This window comes from Rana temporaria, chromosome 7 (genome assembly GCF_905171775.1).
Source record: "Rana temporaria chromosome 7, aRanTem1.1, whole genome shotgun sequence".
In the NCBI taxonomy this organism is placed as follows: domain Eukaryota; kingdom Metazoa; phylum Chordata; class Amphibia; order Anura; family Ranidae; genus Rana; species Rana temporaria.
The window spans coordinates 131715821-131737812 of record NC_053495.1 but is presented as its reverse complement, the minus strand read 5'-3'; the positions used below and the strand labels follow the sequence as shown (position 1 = coordinate 131737812).

At 42.0% G+C, this 21992-nt stretch overlaps 1 protein-coding gene across 1 annotated transcript in view; it reads left to right on the top strand.

Moving 5' to 3' along the window:
* The window catches only part of DPYD (dihydropyrimidine dehydrogenase), a 1498502-nt gene that overhangs the window by 1012654 nt on the left and 463856 nt on the right, over positions 1-21992 (top strand). Inside the window, exon 14 of the mRNA XM_040359980.1 lies at positions 1225-1389. Coding sequence (XP_040215914.1) covers positions 1225-1389 — 165 coding nt within the window. The remainder of the gene's footprint in view (positions 1-1224; positions 1390-21992) is intronic.

Sequence of the window (21992 nt, the reverse complement as noted above, 5' to 3'; positions counted from 1 at the left end):
TGCTTTAAACCCGCCCATGAAGTGCCAAACCTCAATGATGTACTACAACGAACATGCTATTTGGGTACATGTTCCTGGGGAAATGTAATAATGCAAAATTAAGTTTTTCAAATGCTATTAAACAGGTAGAGGCTCTTTTAATAAGGCCGTTTTCACACCTATGCAAATTGGATGCTGTTTTCCCTGCATCCAATTTGCATAGCAGGAGAATGTGACCGACTCTCTATGGAGCCAGTTCACATATCTCTGGGGTGGCTGCGGAGTGCACTGCACAGAATCGCTGTGCATATTTGGCTCCATTTCAGGGCTGAATTCAGGAAAATATTCGGCCCTGATTGATCCCTGAAATGGAGAATGGGAACACACAGCATTCCTGTGCGTTCTGCCGCCGGTTCCAGTGTGCACTGAGCCTAAAGGGCAAATTCTAAAAATTTTGTTGCATTGTGTGGGGGTAAATCTTATGTGATTTTTTTTTGTTTGTTTTTTTACCTTGGGATCCCCCTTACAATTCATACCAGACCACCATCTTGGATAAGGAAAGATAATGGGAATTACCATCCACTTTGATTACAAATGTAAAAAAGCATCAGGAAAACAGATGTCACTAGACCTTGCTATCTTTACTGCCATCGGGAGATATTAATTGTTGTCAAGCCTTAACACAGGTCCTCTAGTACATTCTATTGTGATTTAATTAAAATCAACTGTTTAAATCCTGAAAATGGGGCAAGACATTTTTCCCAAAACACATTGGCTGTATTCAATGCTCTTAACCATCAACTGTTTCAAACTGTTTCAAAAGTCCTTTAAGTGAAATAAACTTTTGTACCAGGCACTCCTCAGTAAACTACAAGAATTGTCTTGAGAGTGCTTCCTTTGTCACAATACGAGAGGGTAGCAGCCTAGGACCAGAACAGGGTCCACTTATACTGTAGTTCAGGCACAATTTTGTTTCTTTAAAGGAAAAATCACTTTATGGTAGATTAATCTAACCTAACTTTTACTTCTATTGGAATACACACATCAGTCTATGTGTGTTTTGGTTTATTTATGTTGTGTATTATTGTTTGCCTGTTTAAGTGTTTTTTAATTGAGTAGAGCCTACATTTAGGATTGTATAAGAATCTTGTGTCAGAATTTAAATTCTGTTGTAGTCCTATTAGTAATGATTGGTTTATTGACTTAGCTTGTTTATTTAACAAGGGCTGTCTTTATTCATTGCAGGATATAGTAACCAATGTTTCCCCAAGAATCATCCGAGGAACAACATCTGGCCACTTGTATGGTCCTGGCCAAGGGTCCTTCTTGAATATTGAACTCATTAGTGAGAAGACTGCTGCTTATTGGTGTAAATCTGTCACTGAACTAAAACAGGACTTTCCTAAACATGTAAGTAGGATTATCCAATAGTGGCTTGAATTATTCAAAACTTAAACAATATACCAGTTATATGCAAGTCTTGACATATTTGGATACTTCAGTGACAAAGAGGATGATTTATTAAAGCAATATAGAATATTCTCCTAGCAAAGGAAGATTCATTTTGCAAGGTGAATGCTAGTGAATAAGTACAAATTGAATATCCAATTAAATATCCAATCATATGTGAGGGAAATTAAAATACAAACCGTTACATAACACATTTTTGCTGACAAAGAATTTGTTTTTTTAGTTTGAAAATACATTTTTTAAAGTTTGCCTAGTGTTTCTATTCATTTAGCAAATTAACTATACAGTGATATAAAAACTATTATATTTACAAAGATAAGGTGAACGTATTTTTAAATGTATGAGTTTATATTGCCACACCACAGCAGGTCTAAAATTATTTGGCTGCTAACCTTCCCCGTGTTGGGTTCCACCCCCTTCTGTACATATATAGGCTACTAAATCCTACTAATTCTACGAATTCCACCCCCTTCTGTACATATATAGGCTACTAAATCCTACTAATTCTACGAAGAAAAACTACTACTGTATCGGTAACTAAAAACATTAAAAACAAACAGAACACAAATAGTCTCCAGTAGTCAGATGGAAATTCAGACATGATGGAAATTCTCTACCCCACTACACTACTAACCAGTCCTTAAAAATTTTATTTGATGATGCAAGAAGCAGTTCAGCTTCAAACCTTTCTTGGAAGTTGTAGGATGACTTCTCAGGTAAATCTATAAATGAAAAGATTGGGGTACCAACACCGCAAATATGTATTTAAATATAAGAGAAGAGGTGGGGCAAATAGGATTTTCCCAGTACCGTCATGAGACATTACAACAAATTTTGTTTAAAACCATTAATGTTTATTTTACATGTAATCTTTTAACATTGCACAGTAGATTCATCTAGGTGGTCATACCACCTCAATTGGGGGATCACCTAGAGTTAGGGATACCTCCAATCACCATGTGAACATACAGAAGGTCTAAAACACTCCCCGCTTCTTCAGGAGAACAAACAGGAAAAAAAGAGAAATATAATAAAATAGATAAGTACAAAGCATAATAGAGACCATAATAATTATCCTACATGTTCTATAGTTATTTTAATCATTGGAAAGAAGGATCTCTACCTTGAAGGTTGAACTAGCAAACAGAGGAGGCATCAAGGTCAAATATTCCTGGGTGAGCATGGGAACATATCCAAGGTATCCCTATAGGTCCTAAATAATATAATCATATAGATTGTTATAAGCTTGAATGTTAGTCAAACCCAATAGTCATCAGTGAGTGTGCAGTTAAGCAAAAATACCAATCTGCTGTTTCCGGTGAATAAAAATTCCATTCAAAGGAATCACAGGTGATAAGAAGGCAGTGGGACCGATAGAATAAGGCTGAATCTTAACATATTAAATCATTGAATCCATCTCATTCACTCTCAACAGAGTTGAGAACAGAAAAACGCTGTTATGATATCTGTAATTGAATATAAGAAAAAGATCCAATATCTATTCCTGACATGTAATATTATAGCCAGGCAATAGATGGCACATAAGGACAGCGGACAGGGTATAAGCATAACTTACCAACGATGAATCAGCTAGAGTCAGAATCCAAACAAGTGGAAATAGTAGTTGTAACAAGGCAATGGTCAACTTTCTGCGTGCATCCACCATCATATGTTAAATGGATATGATAAACTGGGCCCTTTATAATGCTCCAACCTCAGCCAGCCTGGATGCTGGCTGATAACATCACGAGGCCCAACACCCGATCGCGCATGCGCCGGAAGTATCAGCGCACGCGCGTTGCCTTATTGAAGCCCTGGACGACAGAATAGTAAATATGATCACCTATTCATTGACCAAATTGATGTATTGTCTTGAATATGTAAAAGGCTTTTCATAGACGAGTCATTAGATATATAACCTCTCAAGGTGTACAACCTGCATTTTTAACCTATGCTGTTGAGCATTGGGAAGATGAAGTGCTGGACACTCAATCACCCATGTATAACGGGGGCATTACCCACACTGATAAGTACCATGGGGGAGTGAAGGTCCAGCAACATCAGGACAGTAGTGGCTGGTTGTCAGGCAGTCATGCAAAAAAAAGTAGCTTGGCTGAATCCAAGTTCAGGGGGTGGATTTAAGATATTTGGTAAGTTTGTGTTCCTCTGTAAGGAGGTGCCAATGTTTTGATATGATAGATCGTAATTGATCTTCATTGACTGAAAATGTAGTGATTTGTTTAACTGTTTGATTTTTTTTTTTTTTGGGATTGTATAGCAACGATGATATAGAGTTGGCTTGGGTCTTGTTATAGGCTTTCTTAAGCAGTGAACAGGAGTAACAGCAAACTAGTAGGCGGCATTGTGATGTTTTAGCTTGATCATGAAATTTAGTGTCCTGGATACAATTTTTAAGGTGCTGCAGGTATTAGGCATATGGAATGTTCCTCACCAGCCATGCCGGATGGGCTCTGGTTGCAGAAAGTTTGCAGAAATCTAACTGAACCGGACTACAAAGAACACAAGCAGAATACTTACATTGACAAGGGTATTTGAGGAACAAATCAATACTATTATCCCTTTATAAAACATCTGTTTGGCCTCATCTTAAATATACAGTTCAAATGAATAGGGGCCTGAGGACCTTGGTTATAAGGGAATAACTAAATAAATGACATGCAAAATTATTATGATCTATAAATTAATCAATGGTGACTGTTAAATTAAGATTTGAGGAAAGAAGGTTTAACTTGAAATTGTCAAGGGGTTTGCATGGCTAGAGAAGCACAGATGTAGAACTGACCCCCCCCCAGGTAGTTGTATCAGCTGGAAGTACTGACAACAAGTAAAAGAAAAAAAAACTTTTAGATGTCTTCCCCAATGAGCACAAAAGGCATGGATTTGTATACTCTTCAAAAAATGAAAACATGAACCTTCTTGGACTGTTTTGGCAAGTGTCTTTTTCCAAACATACTTATTATGCAACTATGTAAGACTAATACACAAGATGACAATGATGGTGATAACAGTGATTAAGCTAACCTTTGTCAAATGCTCTTAAAAGCAAGGTTTTAGAGAAAACCTTGTATTTGCTTCCTACCTGAACTTTGCAATGCAAGGCATATGTCCAGCAGATCCACATTGTAAACACTGCTTTGTCTTTACCTTTGTCACTTACTGTATTTATGATATGGTTTATAATTGCCACTTTGCAGTTCTGGGTCCTGTATATGGGCACTGAGCATCTGCAACAAAATTACATCCAACTGTGCTTTCCTGGAAAATGAGAGAGAAAATTAGTGTTTTCTGAATTATTTAAAGTCTGCTGGCTATTGCAGGATGATAAGTAGTGCCGTTGAAACTGTGGGTAGAATGACTGCAAAAGTAACATCCGTTTGACAATTAAATCATTAAATGGAGAGAATTGGTTAGTGATATACAGCTTAAAATGTTTTGCGCACCATCAATAATGATGAATACAGTGCAGGTTGCAGTAGTTAAATTGAACAAAACATATTATGTTTATCAAGTAGAATATGCACACAAAACAAAAAAAAGACCTCAGTACTAACACTGTTTCTAAGAAGCTTGAGCTGGCTATAGATAGGCAGAGCTTTCAGTGAATTAGTAGTGTAAGGTAGTCCCATCTATATTGAACACACATTTGTAAGTAATTTTAACATGTATATAAAAAAATAAAAACAAATACATAAACACAGTGAAATCCAACCTCTTTTTTGCATAAACTATTGTTACTCCATATTGAGAGATTCTTGCAGAGAGCAGATAGGGTGGGTCTTTGACACAAAGGATCCCAATGCGGGAGAACTGAGTATGGAATGCACACATGGCTTTGAGTTTGCACACTGTAAGAATAGTTAGTGTGAGAGTTAGAATTACAGACATTGTTTATTTGTGTGAGGGTTAGTGTAAGGGTAAGGCCCCGTACACACGACAGAGGAACTCGACGTGCTTGGCACGTCGAGTTCCTCGTCGAGTTTTGGGATGAAGCCGCCGAGGAGCTCGGCGGGCCGGCTTCTCCCATAGAAGAACGAGGACAACGAGAAAATAGAGAACATGTTCTCTATTTTCTCGTCGAGTTCCTCGGCGGCTCCATCGAGCCAAAACTGTACAGACGACAGAGTTTCTCGGCAGAATCCGGGTTTTGACCGAGTTTCTCGGTGAATTCTGCCGAGAAACTCTGTCGTGTGTACGAGGCCTTAGTGTTCAGGCCAAAGGGAGGGTAGTGTGAAAGGTAGTGTTAGAGGAAAAGTCAGTGTTAGGGTAAATGTTACAAGAAGGGCTAGTGTGAGAGTTACAGATAAAGTTAGTGAAGGGTTAATGTAAATGCTATAGTTAAATAAACGGTTAGTGCGAGCGTGGCATGGAGATTCAATGTGATATTCAAATATTGTAATATTTTTGCCCACGTTGGAGCACATTGGCCTACGGTCCTCTATGCTGGGGTGGATACTATTCCTTTACTCCCACCCGACTGCAGCGGTCAAAGTCAATGAAACAAGGTCTGACTTCTTCGACATCCGCAATGGCACGCAGCAGGGCTGTCCCTTGTCCCCTCTGATCTTTATTCTCACATTGGAGCCTCTCCTATGCAGAATATGGGCGGACGCAGGCATCATTGGTTACCAAAAATCTTCGGGACCCCACAAGGTGGCCGCATTTGTGGACGACCTTATCTTCTTCTTAACAAAACTTACCTCCCTCCCAAATCTGCTTCAAGCCCTCCAGGAATATGGCGCTGTCTCCCTCTTTCAAATGAATCTATCCAAATCCTCCATTCTCGATATAAAGGTGGGCAGGGACAACTGACCTTATCCGGTATCTGGTCGTCGACATCACTCCTGACCATGCTGACCTATACTCGACAAATTTTGCCCCGCTACTTCTTTGCCGAAAGGCGGATCTTCTCTGCTGGCACTCCCTCACGTTGACGTGGTTTGGCCGTTGCAGTGCCCTCAAGATGACCCTGTTGCCGAGAGTTTTGTACCTGTTGCAGGCACTTCCTATCCGTCTACCTCCAGTATTTTTAAAGGGAATTGACTCTATGTTCCACAATTTTGTCTGGTCCTAGCGCAAGCCCCGCATGAGACTTTAACTCCTCCACCTTGCGAAAAGTAGGGAAGGTTTGGCCTCCCGGACATGAAAGCCTACTACAGGGAAGTTCATCTGACTAGGCTGGTGGATTGGCATTGCCATTCAGAGGCAAAGCACTGGGTGGCTATGGAAATGGAGGACTCTGAAGACATGGCCATTCCACCCTAGGCAGCACACTATCAGTGACCAGAGATGCCTTTCAGCATTCCTCGGTGTCCCCGCTGCCCTCCCCTAGGGTCCCGATTCTAGGTAATCCAGAATTTACACCTGGCCTTCAGAACCCTTACTTCAAGTGCCTGGTAGCAGGGTGTTGCCTCCATTTGTGTGACTTTCTAGGACCCAAGGTCAACTCCCCCCTGAAGCTGGGGTGTCTGCTACAGACCCCCCACTGGACTTCTGGAGCGGTCTACAGCTCCGCAACTTTCTGCGCAGATGCCTGTGGAATCTGGGTATCTCCTATCAACTTGCTGTACTAGAACACATGTCACCGCAGGGAGCCATTGCGGCACTCTTTCGCTTATCTACTCCTCCTTGACTCAACCAGTGGAAGGGTTCATTCCCCCGTTCCTCTCCAAATGGGAAGAGGAACTCGGAACCCGATTCACTGACTCCCAGAGGGAGAAGATTCTCCTGTTTTCTCAGAAATCCTCTATAGCCACAGGAGTCCAAGAGACCTGCTACAAAAATTATGACCCGATGGTATAGAGTACCCACCACTCTGCACTGGTTCTTCCCACAGGTCTCTAGCCTGTGTTGGTGGTGCTGCACTGCAGAAGGGATGATGTTGCACATCTTTGGGCTTGTCCCAAGCTCTCCCCTTTCTGGCTCGAAGTGGCCCGCACAATCAAGCACCTGACTGATGTCTCCCTGGAGGGGAACCCGGCAGCCTGCTTGCTTCACTTTTCGGAGTGACCCATAAAGAAATACAAGGCCTATCTCACCATCCAGCTACTGAACGCTGCCAAGGCATGCATCCCCCTCTGTTGGTAATCGGAGAACCGGCCGGCAAAGTCCCTATGGTTTTCTAAAGTGAATGAACTCAGAGACATGGAGGATCTCACTGCCACCTTGCACAACAGGGAGGAGACCTCTCTTACTTTGTAACCATGTTTGACCCTACTGTCGGTTTTTTGACATGTATCTCTGCTATCTGTGATGATTGTTAACTGCACTTTTTTACGAAAATAAAGGACTGAATTAAAAAAAATGGTTTTGCTTATCTCTGTAAGTGACTGTAGTCACTGTGAATAGAGTTGAGCGGACACTTAAAAAAAAAGTTTGGGCTGGGGACCCCGAACCCGAACTTCGAACCCCATTGAAGTCAATGGGACATGGACTTTTAGTAAAAAAAAAAAAAAAATGCGTGGAGGTCCCCCCAAATTCAATAACCAGACCCTTTAGGTCTGGTATAAATATTAAGGGGAACCCCGCCGTCAATTTAAAAAAAAATGACGTGGGGTTCCCCCTTAATATCCATAACCAGACCCTTCAGGTCTGGTGTGGATTTTAAGGGGAACTCCACCCCAAATTTAAAAAAAAATGGTGTGGAATTCCCCCTAAAATCCACACCAGACCCCTTATCCGAGCATGTTGACCTGGCCGGCCACAGAAAAGAGTGCGCCCCCCTCTCCTGAACCGCACCAGGCCACATGCCCTCAACATTGGGAGGGTGCTTTGGGGTGCCCCCCAAAGCACCTTGTCCCCATGTTGATGGGGACACGGGTCTCGTCCCCACAACCCTTGCCCGGTGGTTGTGGGGGAATGCGGGCAGGGGGCTTATCAGAATCTGGAAGACCCCTTTAACAAAGGGGACCCCCAGATCCTGGCCCCCCCTGTGTGAAATGGTAATGGGGTACACTGTACCCCTACCATTTCACGAAGGAAGTGTAAAGAGTAGTTTTCAGAAAAAAACACACACACCGTAGAACAAATTACGTTATTAATTAAACCAAATAAAAATCCAGCGGTGAAAATAGACGATCGGTGCTGCTCGCTGCTCCATCGTTGTCTCTATCCAGCATCGGGTGATCTCTCCAGCGACGGGTGATGTCTCCAGCAATTGGTCCAGCGATGAAAACATCCATCCATTCAGAGCACAGCTCAGCGAATGATGTGCCGATGCTTTGACGTTTCTTTTATAGGGGAGGCGGGCCACGCATCACGTGACCCCGTCCCCCTCTGACGCACACTCTGCTACGTCACTGGGACAGCCCTTGTGTCAGAGCGGGACGGGGTCACGTGACGCGTGGCCAGCCACCCCTATAAAAGAAACGTCAAAGCATTGGCGCGTCATTTGCTGAGCTGTGCTCTGAATGGATGGATGTTACACTTCCTTTGTGAAATGGTAGGGGTACAGTGTACCCCATTATCATTTCACACAGGGGAGGGGCAGGATCTGGGGGTCCCCTTTGTTAAAGGGGTCTTCCAGATTCTGATAAGCCCCCTGCCCGCATACCCCCACAACCACCGGGCAAGGGTTGTGGGGATGAGACCCTTGTCCCCATCAACATGGGGACAAGGTGCTTTAGGGGGCACCCCAAAGCACCCTCCCAATGTTGAGGGCATGTGGCCTGTTGCGGTTCAGGAGAGGGGGGGCGCACTCTGTCCCCCTCTCTTTTCTGCGGCCGGCCAGGTCAACGTGCTCGGATAAGGGGTCTGGTGTGGATTTTAGGGGGAACTCCACGCCATTTTTTTTTAAATTTGGGGTGGAGTTCCCCTTAAAATCCACACCAGACCTGAAGGGTCTGGTTATGGATATTTAGGGGGAACCCTACATATTTTTTTTTTAAATTGACAGCGGGATTCCCCTTAATATCCATACCAGACCTAAAGGGTCTGGTTATTGAATTTGGGGGGACCTCCGCGCATTTTTTTTTCCCCGAACTCCGAACCTGGACCCGAACTTTCAACAATTATTCGGGTTCGGGTCCAGGTTCGGGAAAAACCCAAAGTCCGTACCGAACCCAAACTTTACAGTTCGGGTTCGCTCAACTCTAACTGTGAAGCAATTTATCCTCAAGTTTACAGCAGAAGCATTCAGCAGCTCAGTTCACCCTGCTTTCCCCTATCAGAGTACCTCCTATGTCTTTATAATACAGATTAAATGGCTGAAAGATTGACTATGAACCTAAACCAATTTTAGGGTCTCTGCTCCAGCATCTATGTCCCACATTCAGTATGTTCCACAGGTCAGACTAGGAGTCCACCCAATCCACAGAACAAATAGAAAAAAAATCTAAGCCACCGTACACCATACTAGCCCAGCATGTAATAAGTGATTGCAGCCTCAGCCTACCTCCATTTAGGTCATGCCCCCAACATGCTTCACCCAACCCACAAGGCTTAGTCATGGAGGTAAGCAACAGACCTAATAGCTTGATCCCCAGATAAAAATAAAGGAAAAAAAGGCCTAAAAAATAAAAAAAATCTAAGAATTGGTAAACTCCAATATAATGAATGTATGCTTCTGGGTTAATTACTGTTTTAAGTACTTTTAACTACTTCCCAAAAGATGGCTATTAAATGGTCGTCTAATTCTGGGAAGGCGTCCATGGATTTACTCCCAGAACCCCACTTCCTGCATGCCCCCTAGGGTGCACAATGGGCATGTTCTGTGGAAGCTGTCTTTGTTAGACACAGCTGATTGCAGATCACTGTAAAGGGCCAATAACAGGGGTCCTTTACCATGTGATCAGCTGTTTCCAAACATAGCCGATCATGTGTAAACAGAATTTTTGGTTATCAGCAGTCCTTTGCTCACACCGTGTCTGTGTGAGGAAAGGATTGCACATAACCGGCAAGGCTGTCAGTACATTGTTTACACTGATAATTAGGGCATTGATCATCAATGCCCTAATTATTAGTACAGCCTCATCTGTGCCCATAAGTGCAGCTTCTCAGTGCCCATCATAGCTGCCTATCAGGGTCACCTACAGTATCTGTACCGCCTTCTCAGTGCCCATCACTGCAGCTTATCAGTGCCCATTAGTGAAGCCTCATCGGTGGCCATCAGTGCAGCCTCATCAATGGCCATCAGTGCAGCCTCATCAGTGCCCATTAGTGCAGTTTTATCAGCGCACATAAAGAACAATTCGTTTTTTGGAAAATTTTATAGTGGAAAGCAATCTTTTTTTTTTGTTTTGTTTTTTTTTTCAAATTTTTGGGTCTTTTTTCCTTTGTTTAGCAATTTAAAAAAAAAAAAGTGGTGATTAAATACCACCAAAAGAAAGTTCTATCTGTCTTAAAAAAAAAGATACACATTTCATATGGGTACAGTGTTGCATGACCGCGCAATTGTCATTTAAAATGCAACAGCACTGAAAGCTGAAAATTGGCCTGGGCATGATGGGGTGAAAGTGCCTAGTATTGAAGTGGTTAATACTACAGTGAGGAAATATTAAAATCTCTGTTAGGTTTTTCTTTATTGTAGTTCCTTTTTAGGGAATATTTGCTCCCATGCAGGGTGCTGGGTGCTGGCTGTATCCTGCAGTGATATTAGAGCTAGGAACTACAAAGCCTCGTACACATGACCGAGAAACTCGACAGGCGAAACACATCGTTATCCTCGTCGAGTTCCTTGTTAGGCTGTCGAGGAACTCGACAAGCCAATTTTCTCCATTCCCGTCAAGGAAATAGAGAACATGCTCTCTTTTTGGCTCGTCGAGTTTCTCGACAGTTTCCTCGACGAAAATGTACACACGAAAAAAATATCTCCCAGCAAGTTTGTTGCTAGTTTTTGCCGAGAAACTCGGTCGTATGTACAAGGCCTGACACGCAGTTTGGGGTGGTTATGTTATTGGACAGACCCTTTAAGTGTTAGATAGCAACAGTGCCAATGACTTTGCAAGAGAGCAAAGAATTTGCTCTTCCCTGCCAGAGAGGTAAGTATACCACTTTTTCTGTTAACAGCTGCCTCTCCATTTTTAAATGTAGCATCTGGCTATTTTAGTGTTGAGGGTTGAAAATTACATTTGAGTGTTGCTTTGTAGGCCATAAAGGGTCAAAATGCTACTGGCAGCTTGCAAGTTATTTATATTGAACATTCAATCATAATATTAGCTGCAAGCTCACATTTTGTATTTGTTAAATGACCTTAACTGTGTGCAAAAAAAGTATAAATACCATATATAATCTGAAGCAGAAGGAATAATTTGCACCATAATTCTACTAAATACAGTTCAACGGAATATTTTCTCTGCAAATAAATGTATTAGGGTATTTAATTTCTTGGTTAAATATTCCAATCAAAAGAATTGTAGTTCAGAAAGAAAAAATAGAAAATAAAGAACAGGCTAAAAGGTTAATGTCTGATTAAATTATTCATACAAGAAAACCAGGTGGGGGAAATGTATAAAATGAGAAAGAATGCAGGTCAGATATGTCAAGCCATTCTGAATGACTTGTCTTTATCACTATGCAGAATCTTCTTATTAAACATTGCACCTTCAGTCTATAAATCTATTCTTTCCCTGCTACCTTAATATGACCATATCCATCCAGATTGACAGATTCTACAGACGTGGATTTCCCAAGAGGCAACAGTGTTACTTATGTCAGTAGATGGCATTATTTACTTCAATGTTCTATTATTAAATTGATAACAAGATAATTCCTCTGCTCCTTGCAGACATGACAGGATTTGCAATTGTTAGCTCTCTTACTGCACATGCTTTGATGTCCTGCATGGCTTTATGTTTAATAAGGGGCATCTTTTATTTTATTATTGTGCTGGATCAGATACCAGATAGAATGGGGGTAAAAGGGGGGAGCATGTTCATATTGCAGATGTATACATTTTCATATACTGTATATTCTGTAATCTTTTTGAAAGCAAAGATTAACACATTGTTCAGATTAGAATTCAAGTTATAAAGCATCTCTATGCTTAAAGTGGACATGGCAGCAGAGATCTTGCACACATTTGGCTGCTTTCACACTGCTCCGTTAAAAAATGCATCAAAATGCATAGGCATTTGTGATGCATTTTCAGTGTTTCCTGGTTGCCTAACTCCCAGCAATGCACCTGTAAAACATGGACATGTGACCCAAAAACTGACCAAATACACAATGAGGTGCATTTCTGATGCATTTTTAAAGGTTTTTTAAAAATTTATTTTTATTTTATTTTTGCAAAAATGCAGCAACCGGGACTTTTAAAAACAAAATTGAAAAGCAACTCAAAATCAGAAAAAATCAGAAAATGAAATGCAGATGCAGCCTCATCACACAAAAGACATTACATACATCATGTGAACACGATCTTCATTAACCACTGGGGACCAGCCGACACAGTTTTACTGCGGCAGAATGGCACGGCTGGGCGCACCGTTACCTTACGTTGCTTTGCCTTTTGGCCACTAGGGGCACGCGCCCGCAGCGTGTACGAGGAGCCGATGCCAGTGCCCCGCAGGCGCAATGACTGTCGTACACCTGCGATTGCTCATGACAGAGCAAGAACACTATCCACATTTTGATGCTTTATTTCAGTCTACTGTACCAATTAAATTGAAGTTAGTTTCACTTATGTCCAAATTCCTCAATACTCATAAATCACATATAATTTTCCTATAGGAAACTCATCCTTTAGGGAACAAAATTCTATCCCTCCGTAGAGCGTGGGTGCAGCAGGCTTTTCATGCTACCTATTCCAGTTACGCCAGGGTGTCACCATACTTATCAACAAATCCCTTTCAAATAAGGTATTACATGTGTGTTCTTATCCAGGAGGTTGCTTTATTATTTTAGTCCTAGAATTGGGTGCTGTGAAATATGCCTTTGTCAATGTGTATATTCCTCCGCCATTTTCCCCTGGCATACATTATACCATCTAGGAGAAACCGGTACCTCTACAGATTTTTTGTGTCATATGGGCTGGGAATTAAAATTCTGTATTGCTGGCTGATTAAGACTCCTCTAATTCTCAGGGGGACATCTAGTGTGGACCTTGGGTCCTGGGCTCAAACCTTTGATTTGACCGAAATATGGAGATTTAAGTTCCCATTAGACCATTTCTATTCACATTTCTCTGCCTCACATAAATCTAGTACCCATATTGATTTAGCATTCAGCTCTAGACTGATGTTATTGGCTATAATGCTGCGTACACGCGGTCGTTTTTCAGCATGAAAAAAAAAACGATGTTTTTAAAAACGTCATTTAACCACTTCCAGACCTTAGGTGTTTTTCAGATTTGGTGTTTGTAAGACTAAAACAGTTTTTTCTGCTAGAAAATAACTTAAAACCCCCAAACATTATATATATTTTTTTCTAACACCCTAGAGAATAAAATAGTGGTCATTGCAATACTTTTTGTCACACCGTATTTGCGCAGCGGTCTTACAAGCGCACTTTTTTTGGAAAAAATTCACTTTTTTTAATAAAAAAATAAGACAACAATAAATTTGGCCCAATTTTTTTACATATTGTGAAAGATAATGTTACGCCGAGTAAAATGATACCCAACATGTCACGCTTAAAAATTGCGCCCGCTCGTGGCATGGCGTCAAACTTTTACCCTTAAAAATCTTGACAGGCGACGTTTGAAAAATTCTATAGGTTGCATTTTTTGAGCTAAAGAGTAGCTCTAGGGCTAGAATTATTGCTCTCACTCTAACGATCGCGGTGATACCTCACTTGTGTGATTTGAACACCGTTTTCATATGCGGGCGCTACTCGCGTATGCGTTCGCTTCTGCGCGCGAGCTCGTCGGGACAGGGCGCTTTAAAAAAAAAAGTTTTGTTTTCTTATTTATTTTTATTTATTTTATTACTTTTTACACTGAAAAAAATAAAAATTTGATCACTTTTATTCCTATTATAAGGAATGTAAACATCCCTTATAATAGAAAAAAGCATGACAGGTCCTCTTAAATATGAGATCTGGGGTCAAAAAGACCTCACATCTCATAATTAGACTAAAATGCAAGAAAAAAAAATGAAACTGTCATTTTTTCGAATGACAAAAAAAAAATGTTTCTTTAAGAGGCTGGGCGGGACTGACGTTTTGACGTCACTTCCGCCCAGCAGAGCTATGGGGACGGGCGAAGGAGATTTTTCCTTCAGTCTCGTCCCCAGTCACCAGCTGAACGGTCCCGATCGTCTCCGCCGCTGCCGACGGCTCCGGTAAGCGACGGAGGGTGCGGGAGAGCGGCGGGAGCCCTCTCCCGCCACGATAACGGCGATCTCGCGGAGACCGCCGTTATCGTGTACCGGACCGCGCACACTAAAGATCGATACCTTGGTTGTGGCAGCAGCTGCTGCCGTTACCGAGATATCAATCTTTAAAAATAGGACGTACATCGTCGTGCGCAGGTCTGGAAGTGGTTAAAATCATCGTGTGTGGGCTTCACATCGTTTTTCAGGTTCTAAAAAAAAATTTGTTTTCGGGTTGTAAAAAATCATCGTGTGTGGGCTAAAACAACATTTTAAACCCGCGCATTCCCAGAAGCGAGTTATGAGACGGGAGCGCTCATTCTGGTAAAACTACCATTCATAATGGATTAAGCACATTCATCACGCTGTAGCAGACAAAAAAGCGTGAATCGTCTTTTACTAACAAGGAATCAGCTCAAAGAAGCCCAAAGGCGAATAGAACTTCCCCTTCAGCATTTTGTCGTACGTGTTATACGTCACCACACTTTGTTCATCATTTTGTAAAAACGATGGTGTGTGGGCAACATCATTTTTAATGATGAAGTTGGAAAAACGTTGTTTTTTGGACATGCTGAAAAACTTCAGTTTTTTTCATGCCGAAAAAAGGACCGTGTGTACGCGGCATAAGGGTGACTTCCTACCTGCCTTGAGGCATTTCAAACTATTCTCAATTGAAACTTAGTATAGTTGTAGGGGGCAGTAAATCATCGGGCTGCTGGCGTTTGGACTCTAAATGGCTTAAATATGAGAAGTTGCAGGAACTGTTGACGAACTCTGCTGCTCAATATTGCAATCCTCCGCATTCCTTCAGGTGATCTGGGATGCCTTTAAAGCATATACTCGAGGGCAATATATCTCAGCCATAAAAATCAACTAGAGTCAAACATAGTACCCAGTTGACCTTGCTTGTGCAGGCGGAGGCTGAGGCAGTTCTGATTGTCCTTTCTCACCCACTGGGGGAAACTATTCTATCCTGGTAAAAGGACCGCTGAGATCTAGAGCTTCATCTCATGTCCCTCACTCATGCTGCAATTCAGGCTGAGAAATTGTTTGAATCCGGGATAGGAATGGTAAACTGCTAGCCAATTTGGTTGTGGACTCCTGACACCTGACTATTGTCTCTGAACTTACTTTAGAGGTTGAGGACACTATCACTGACCTCTCTTGTATTCTTTGGGAGTTTCAGTATTTATTTATACAACCAGGACCCATCCCTTGATTTCTTGCCCTTGATAGACACTCTGCGTAGTCTCTCCCTTAAAGGACGAGGAGGCAGAGCCTATAAATCTAGAAATTTACATCTCTGAAATAGAAGGGGCAGTTAACTAATTTCCCCCCTACAAAACTCAGCCTGATGGGTTACCGGGGGAATGTATAAACTACATATAAAAGACATATCCCCAAGGCTCTGCAAAGTATTTGCAGAAAGCTACGAGTGACAGTCCTTACCTACCTCAATGTACCAAGCACACATTATACTATTACCTAGGCCAGGGAAATATCCCAAATTCTTGAGTCTTAGGCACTGTACACACGATCAGTCCAAACTGATGAAAACGGACTGAAGGTCTGTTTCATCAGTTAACCGATGAAGCAGACTGATGGTCTGATGTGCCTACACACCATCAGTTCAAAAACCGATCGAGGTGACATAAAACACAACGACGTGCAGAGAAAAATTAAGTTCAATGCTTCCAAGCATGCGTCGACTTGATTCTGAGCATGCGCGGGTTTGGAACCGATGCTTTTGCGTACTAACCATCGGTTTTGACCGATCGGTTAGGTGTGGGGAAAAAACCAAGCTCCTCTGTCCCAGTTCTACTACAGATACTTATTGATGGCCCTCTGCTGCATGTGCAGCCGCTGCAGCATGGCCAACATAGAGTTCCACCTGGTGGGCATGTCACAGATTAGGCGGTTATTGGGCAGGTTGTATTCCCTTTGGAGGTCTGCCAGCCGAGTACTGGCATTATATGATCGTCAGAAATGCACACAGACTTTCCTGGCCTGCTTCAGAACATCCTGTAAGCCTGGGTACCTGCCCAAGAACCGCTGCACCACCAAATTAAGGACATTAGCAAAACAGGGCACATGGGTCAGTTGTCCCTGTCGCAGGGCGGAGAGGAGGTTGGTGCCATTGTCGCAAACCACCATTCCTGGCTTAAGCTGGCATGGCCTCAACCACCTCTGAGCCTGCCCCTGCAGAGCTGACAGAACCTCTGGCCCAGTGTGGCTCCTGTCCCCCAAGCACACCAGCTCAAGCACCGCATGGCATCTCTTTGCCTGCGTACCTGCATAGCCCCTTGAATGCCTACGGAGCATGGCTGGTTCCGAGGACACATCAGCACAAGAAGAGGCCACAGAGGAAGAAGAGGAGGAGGGGGTGGAGGAGAGAGGTGTGTCACAATCAGTAGTAGCATTTTGGAGGCGTGGTGGCAGAACAACCTCCAACACTACTGTACCTTGTCCTGCGTCCTTCCCAGCTGCCAGCAGAGTCACCCAATGCGCCGTGAAAGATAGGTAGCGTCCCTGTCCATGCCTGCTGGACCATGAGTCAGCGGTAATATGCACCTTACCACTGACCGCGTGAGAAAAAGTGGCATTTGGGAACTTGCCACTGAGGTACCGCACATTCCACAAACTCACGGAAGGGGGCATAATCTACCAACTGAAAAGGCAGCAGTTGAAGTGCTAGCAATTTAGCTAAGCTAGCATTCAACCGCTGGGCATGTAGATGGCTGGGAGAGAACTTATTTCGGCGCTGCAGCAGCTGGGGCAGGGAAATGTGCCTGGTACAGTCTGCCATCGGTATACCGATAGTAGATTGCTCGCATGTACTAGGCTGTGACACACCTAATTCTACACATTCAGTCCTATCAGTGCAGGCTTCAGAGAGGACTGAGGGTATAGTGGGGTTGGAGATCCCAGCTAATGAAGGGGAAGGGGAGGTCCGCTTTGTTCTTTGGTGTGGGTCTTTGAGGTACGCTTGCCAACTAATCTGTCCGCGGGAATGTGTTTACAGCACAACCACATTGCGCTGGTTATGGCTCAGGGGGTTTAGTACACGCCCCACACAATTTTTTTTTTTTTTTAACGATTTTTTCTGCTACATATTTTTGGTTAAAAAATAAATAAAAATTAAGCTTCTATTGATTGGTTTGTGCAAAAGTTCTAGCGTCTACAAACTATGGGATATTTTTATTTATTTTTACTAGTGATAGTGCCGATCAGTAACTTATTGCAGGACTGGGATATTGAGGTGGACATTCTGACACCTACTGCACGTGTGCTTTTTATAGCGATCTGTGTTAACACTGGCTGGGAAGGGGTTAACAGGGGGATCAAAGGGTTAACTGTGAGCCTAACTAGTGTTTTATTAACCACTTGCCAACCAGCCACCGTCATTATATTGTGGCAGGTCAGCAAGATCACATGAGCTGTTGTAGCTGTACGTCGGTCTCTTTAAGCAGGATAGCAGGCGCACGTTGTGTTTCTTCAAAATTGCTGCTCTTTTTTTGTTTATAGCACAAAAAATAAAACCGTGCAATTGTCAGTTAACCACTTAAGACCCGGACCAATATGCAGGTAAAGGACCTGCCCAGTTTTTGCGATTCGGGACTGCGTCGCTTTAACTGACAATTGTGCCGTCGTGCGATGTGGCTCCCAAACAAAATTGGCAGCCTTTTTTTTACCACAAATAGAGCTTTCTTTTGGTGGTATTTGATCACCTTGGCGGTTTTTATTTTTTTGCGCTATAAACAAAAATAGAGTGACAATTTAAAAAAAAAAAACATTTTTTACTTTTTGCTATAATAAATACTCACAAAAAAGATTTTAAAAACATATTTTTTTCTCAGTTTAGGCCGATACAAATTCTTCTACATATTATTGGTAAAAAAAATCGCAATAAGCGTTTAACGATTGGTTTGCGCAAAATTTATAGCGTTTACAAAATAGGGGATAGTTTTATGGCATTTTTATTAATATTTTTTTTCTTACTACTAATAGCGGCGATCAGTGATTTTTTTGTGACTACGACATTATGGCAGACACATCGGACAATTTTGACACATTTTTGGAACCATTGTCATTTTCACAGCAAAAAATGCTATAAAAATGCATTGTTTACTGTGAAAATGACACTGCAGTTTAGGAGTTAACTACTAGGGGGCGCTGTAGGGGTTATGTGTGACCTCATATGTGTTTCTAACTGTAGGGGGGCGGGGCTGGACATGTGACGTCACTGATCGCCTTTCCCTATATATGAGGGAACAGACGATCAGTGACATTGTCACTGTGAAGAACAGGGAAGGTGTGTTTACACACACCTCTCCCCGTTCTTCAGCTCCTGTGACTGATCGCGGGACACTGGCGGCAATCGAGTCCGTAGGTCGCGGTCACGGAGCGTCGGACTTGGTCGCGGGCGCGCGCCCACGACCTACGGCTGGGCACTTAACCTACCTGGCGGTATTCCCGAGTCTGACTCGGGGTTAGATTTTCCTGCTGCGAGCGGTAACCCCGAGTCAGACTCGGGCTTGCCTCGCTAGATCCACAGGGAGTGTTTACTTACCTTGTCCCTGGATCCAGCGATGCCACCGCGCTGTGTGAGCGAGCGGGACCTCGCTCGATTCACACAGTGCCTCTGTGTAACGCCGATCTCCGTTCCCTGCGACGTTACGGCACACAGGGACGGAGAACAGCGCCAAATTCAAAAAAGTAAAGAAACACTTTACATACAGTATACTGTAATCTTATAGATTACAGTACTGTATGTAAAAAAAAACACACCCCCTTGTCTAGTGGTCTGTCCTGTGTCATGCATGTCATTTTATATAATAAAAACGTTTCTTTCTCCCTGCAAACTGTAGATTGTCCATAGCAACCAAAAGTGTCCCTTTATGTCAAAAATGGTTTTAGATCAGCTAAAAAACAGCGATAATAAATTATAATCACTTTCAGAATTGTGCGATAGCGATTTGTGGGGAAATTCGTCATAAAAAAAAAAAATAATGACAGCGACAATTCTGCAACTGAGCGAATTTCAGTGATTTTGATTTGATTACATTATTGAATAATTTTTATTATAATTATATTATTATTTGTTATAATTATTTATAATTATTTATTATATTATAATTTATAATTTTGTTTTTAAAAAAATGTCATACCCGGGATGCCTATTAGAATCTTGTTTGGTCAGATTTAAGTGAGTTATTTCTAAAAATTACAGACCTACAATATAAAACGCCAAATTTCCTTGCAAATAATGGTACCGCTTTCAGCATGTTTTTTCTGAAAGAATCATACCGCCAAGGAGGTTAAAGAGGACGTACAGGTAGGTGTCTGTGCCTAGCCGTGCCATTCTTCCGACGTAAATGTGCAGGAGGCGGTCCTTAAGTGGTTAACGCAAAACAGTGCCGAATTGCAGAAAAAAGGCGTGGTCATTGAGCAGCCAATTCTTCCCGGGCAGAAGTGGTTAAACTGTGTTAGGTGCTTTTAGTAGTGGAAGAGATGGAATTTATTCTGGGACACAAACTCCATCTTTTTCCTCCTGTCAGAACTGTGATCTGCCTCGTTTACATAGGCAGATCGCTGTTCTGCCTAACAATTTGCGTGTGCTGTAGGACATCAGGAATCATCCCCTGATTGGCTTCCACTATGTGTAATCACAGCGGAAGTGAGCTACCGGATATGCGCATGTGCACCCCTTACCTTTATGTGTCAGATATATATGTGATCTGGCGCACAGGTGCCACCCTGTAGCAGTAAAACTGCTATAAGATGCACCTGAAGCAGTTAAAGAGGGTTTCTGAATCCAAGAAAATGTTGGAAGTGAGGTAGATCTTCTATGCAGAGAATAAATAGACATATGCACTTTCCTAAAATTAACCGAAAGTATTAATTCCTAAAGCTCCATAATTATGAGCACAACAGCTGACCCGTTTTTTTTTTTTATTGTTAAAATCTTCATGCCAATGGGAAAGCAAGTAATTCTCATTTGTACATATTAAAATATAATTACTAAAGATGATCTTTGTGTAAACCTTGCCTTTGTAATGGTATCAAAGCTTAGTAGTTGGTAAAGAAAAGCAAATACCGGTAAGTCCTTAGGACAGATTGATCAGCCAACTGAGGGCTAGGCAAAACATACTTGTTATAAATATATAATGTCAAAAGTTATTTCCTTATGTTTTTTTTTTTTTTTAATGAAGTGTGGGTAAAATGTAGGAACTGTAGTGGAAAAAAGAGAGTGATCCCCTTTCTAGTCAACCCCTCTTCTTAATATATTTATTTTTCACCTAGAGATAAAGAAAGTAGAGTGAACAGTTCTTGAATACTGCAATGCAGAAGATACGTGTCAGTGTTGTTTTCCACCTTAAAACATTACCATGCAATGTTCTGTAATAAAGATTTAAACAGGGCAATGTTTCTCTAATTAATAAACTTGTTAATGAAATTAACAGCTGTTGAAGGTATCACATTCCAGACTCTACACTTTTTTTGGTGAGATCCCAGAGGACTTTCGTGCTTCATGAATATAATTTGACAAAACCTTACTCAGCCACTTCTAATTTACAGCAGCTCACCTCTGACTCTCTTGTACTTTTGTCTAATAAAAAATTTAGCGTATATCCTGAACAGAAATAGTTGCCTTGATTTCCAATGTGCTTGACAATAGAATTCTATTCCAGTCACGTCACTGAGGTCTATTTACAGGCTGCTTAGCATCAGCGCACCACGTCTGAGCAAGACATGAATCTTATCCTGTACCTTGTTCTGGATTTTTCATTGTGAATTCAATTTGTCTGCTTCTTTTATTTAGTTCATTGGTCCCACTACCAGTTTTTTAATATGTGATAAATAGCAAAAGGTGCTGCAAAATGCCACGCGGAATAGACATTTGTTTGCGTCAAAGTGTTAGAACTTGGAAATGTATCATATTCAGGGAATAGTGATTTGCAGAATCGCTAGTAAAGCAATTAGCCTATATGGCCCTGCAAATTTACCCTTTATACCCCTGAGCTCTCACCTGGCAGGGACAGGTTAATGGACATTTGATGGTCTCAATAATTGTAAGTTAGAGAGAGAAGGGGGGACATGATCTAAGTGTAATATAAAATGTATAAAATTGGAGAGAAAGACAATTGGCAACTTAAACAAACAATTAAAAGAACTCGCTCATCAATAGGTTAGCATAGCAGGACACCTTGGTACAAGGGAAGACACTAGATGGTCTTGTGGGTAATGTGGTACATAAGAATGGTACACAAGGAATAG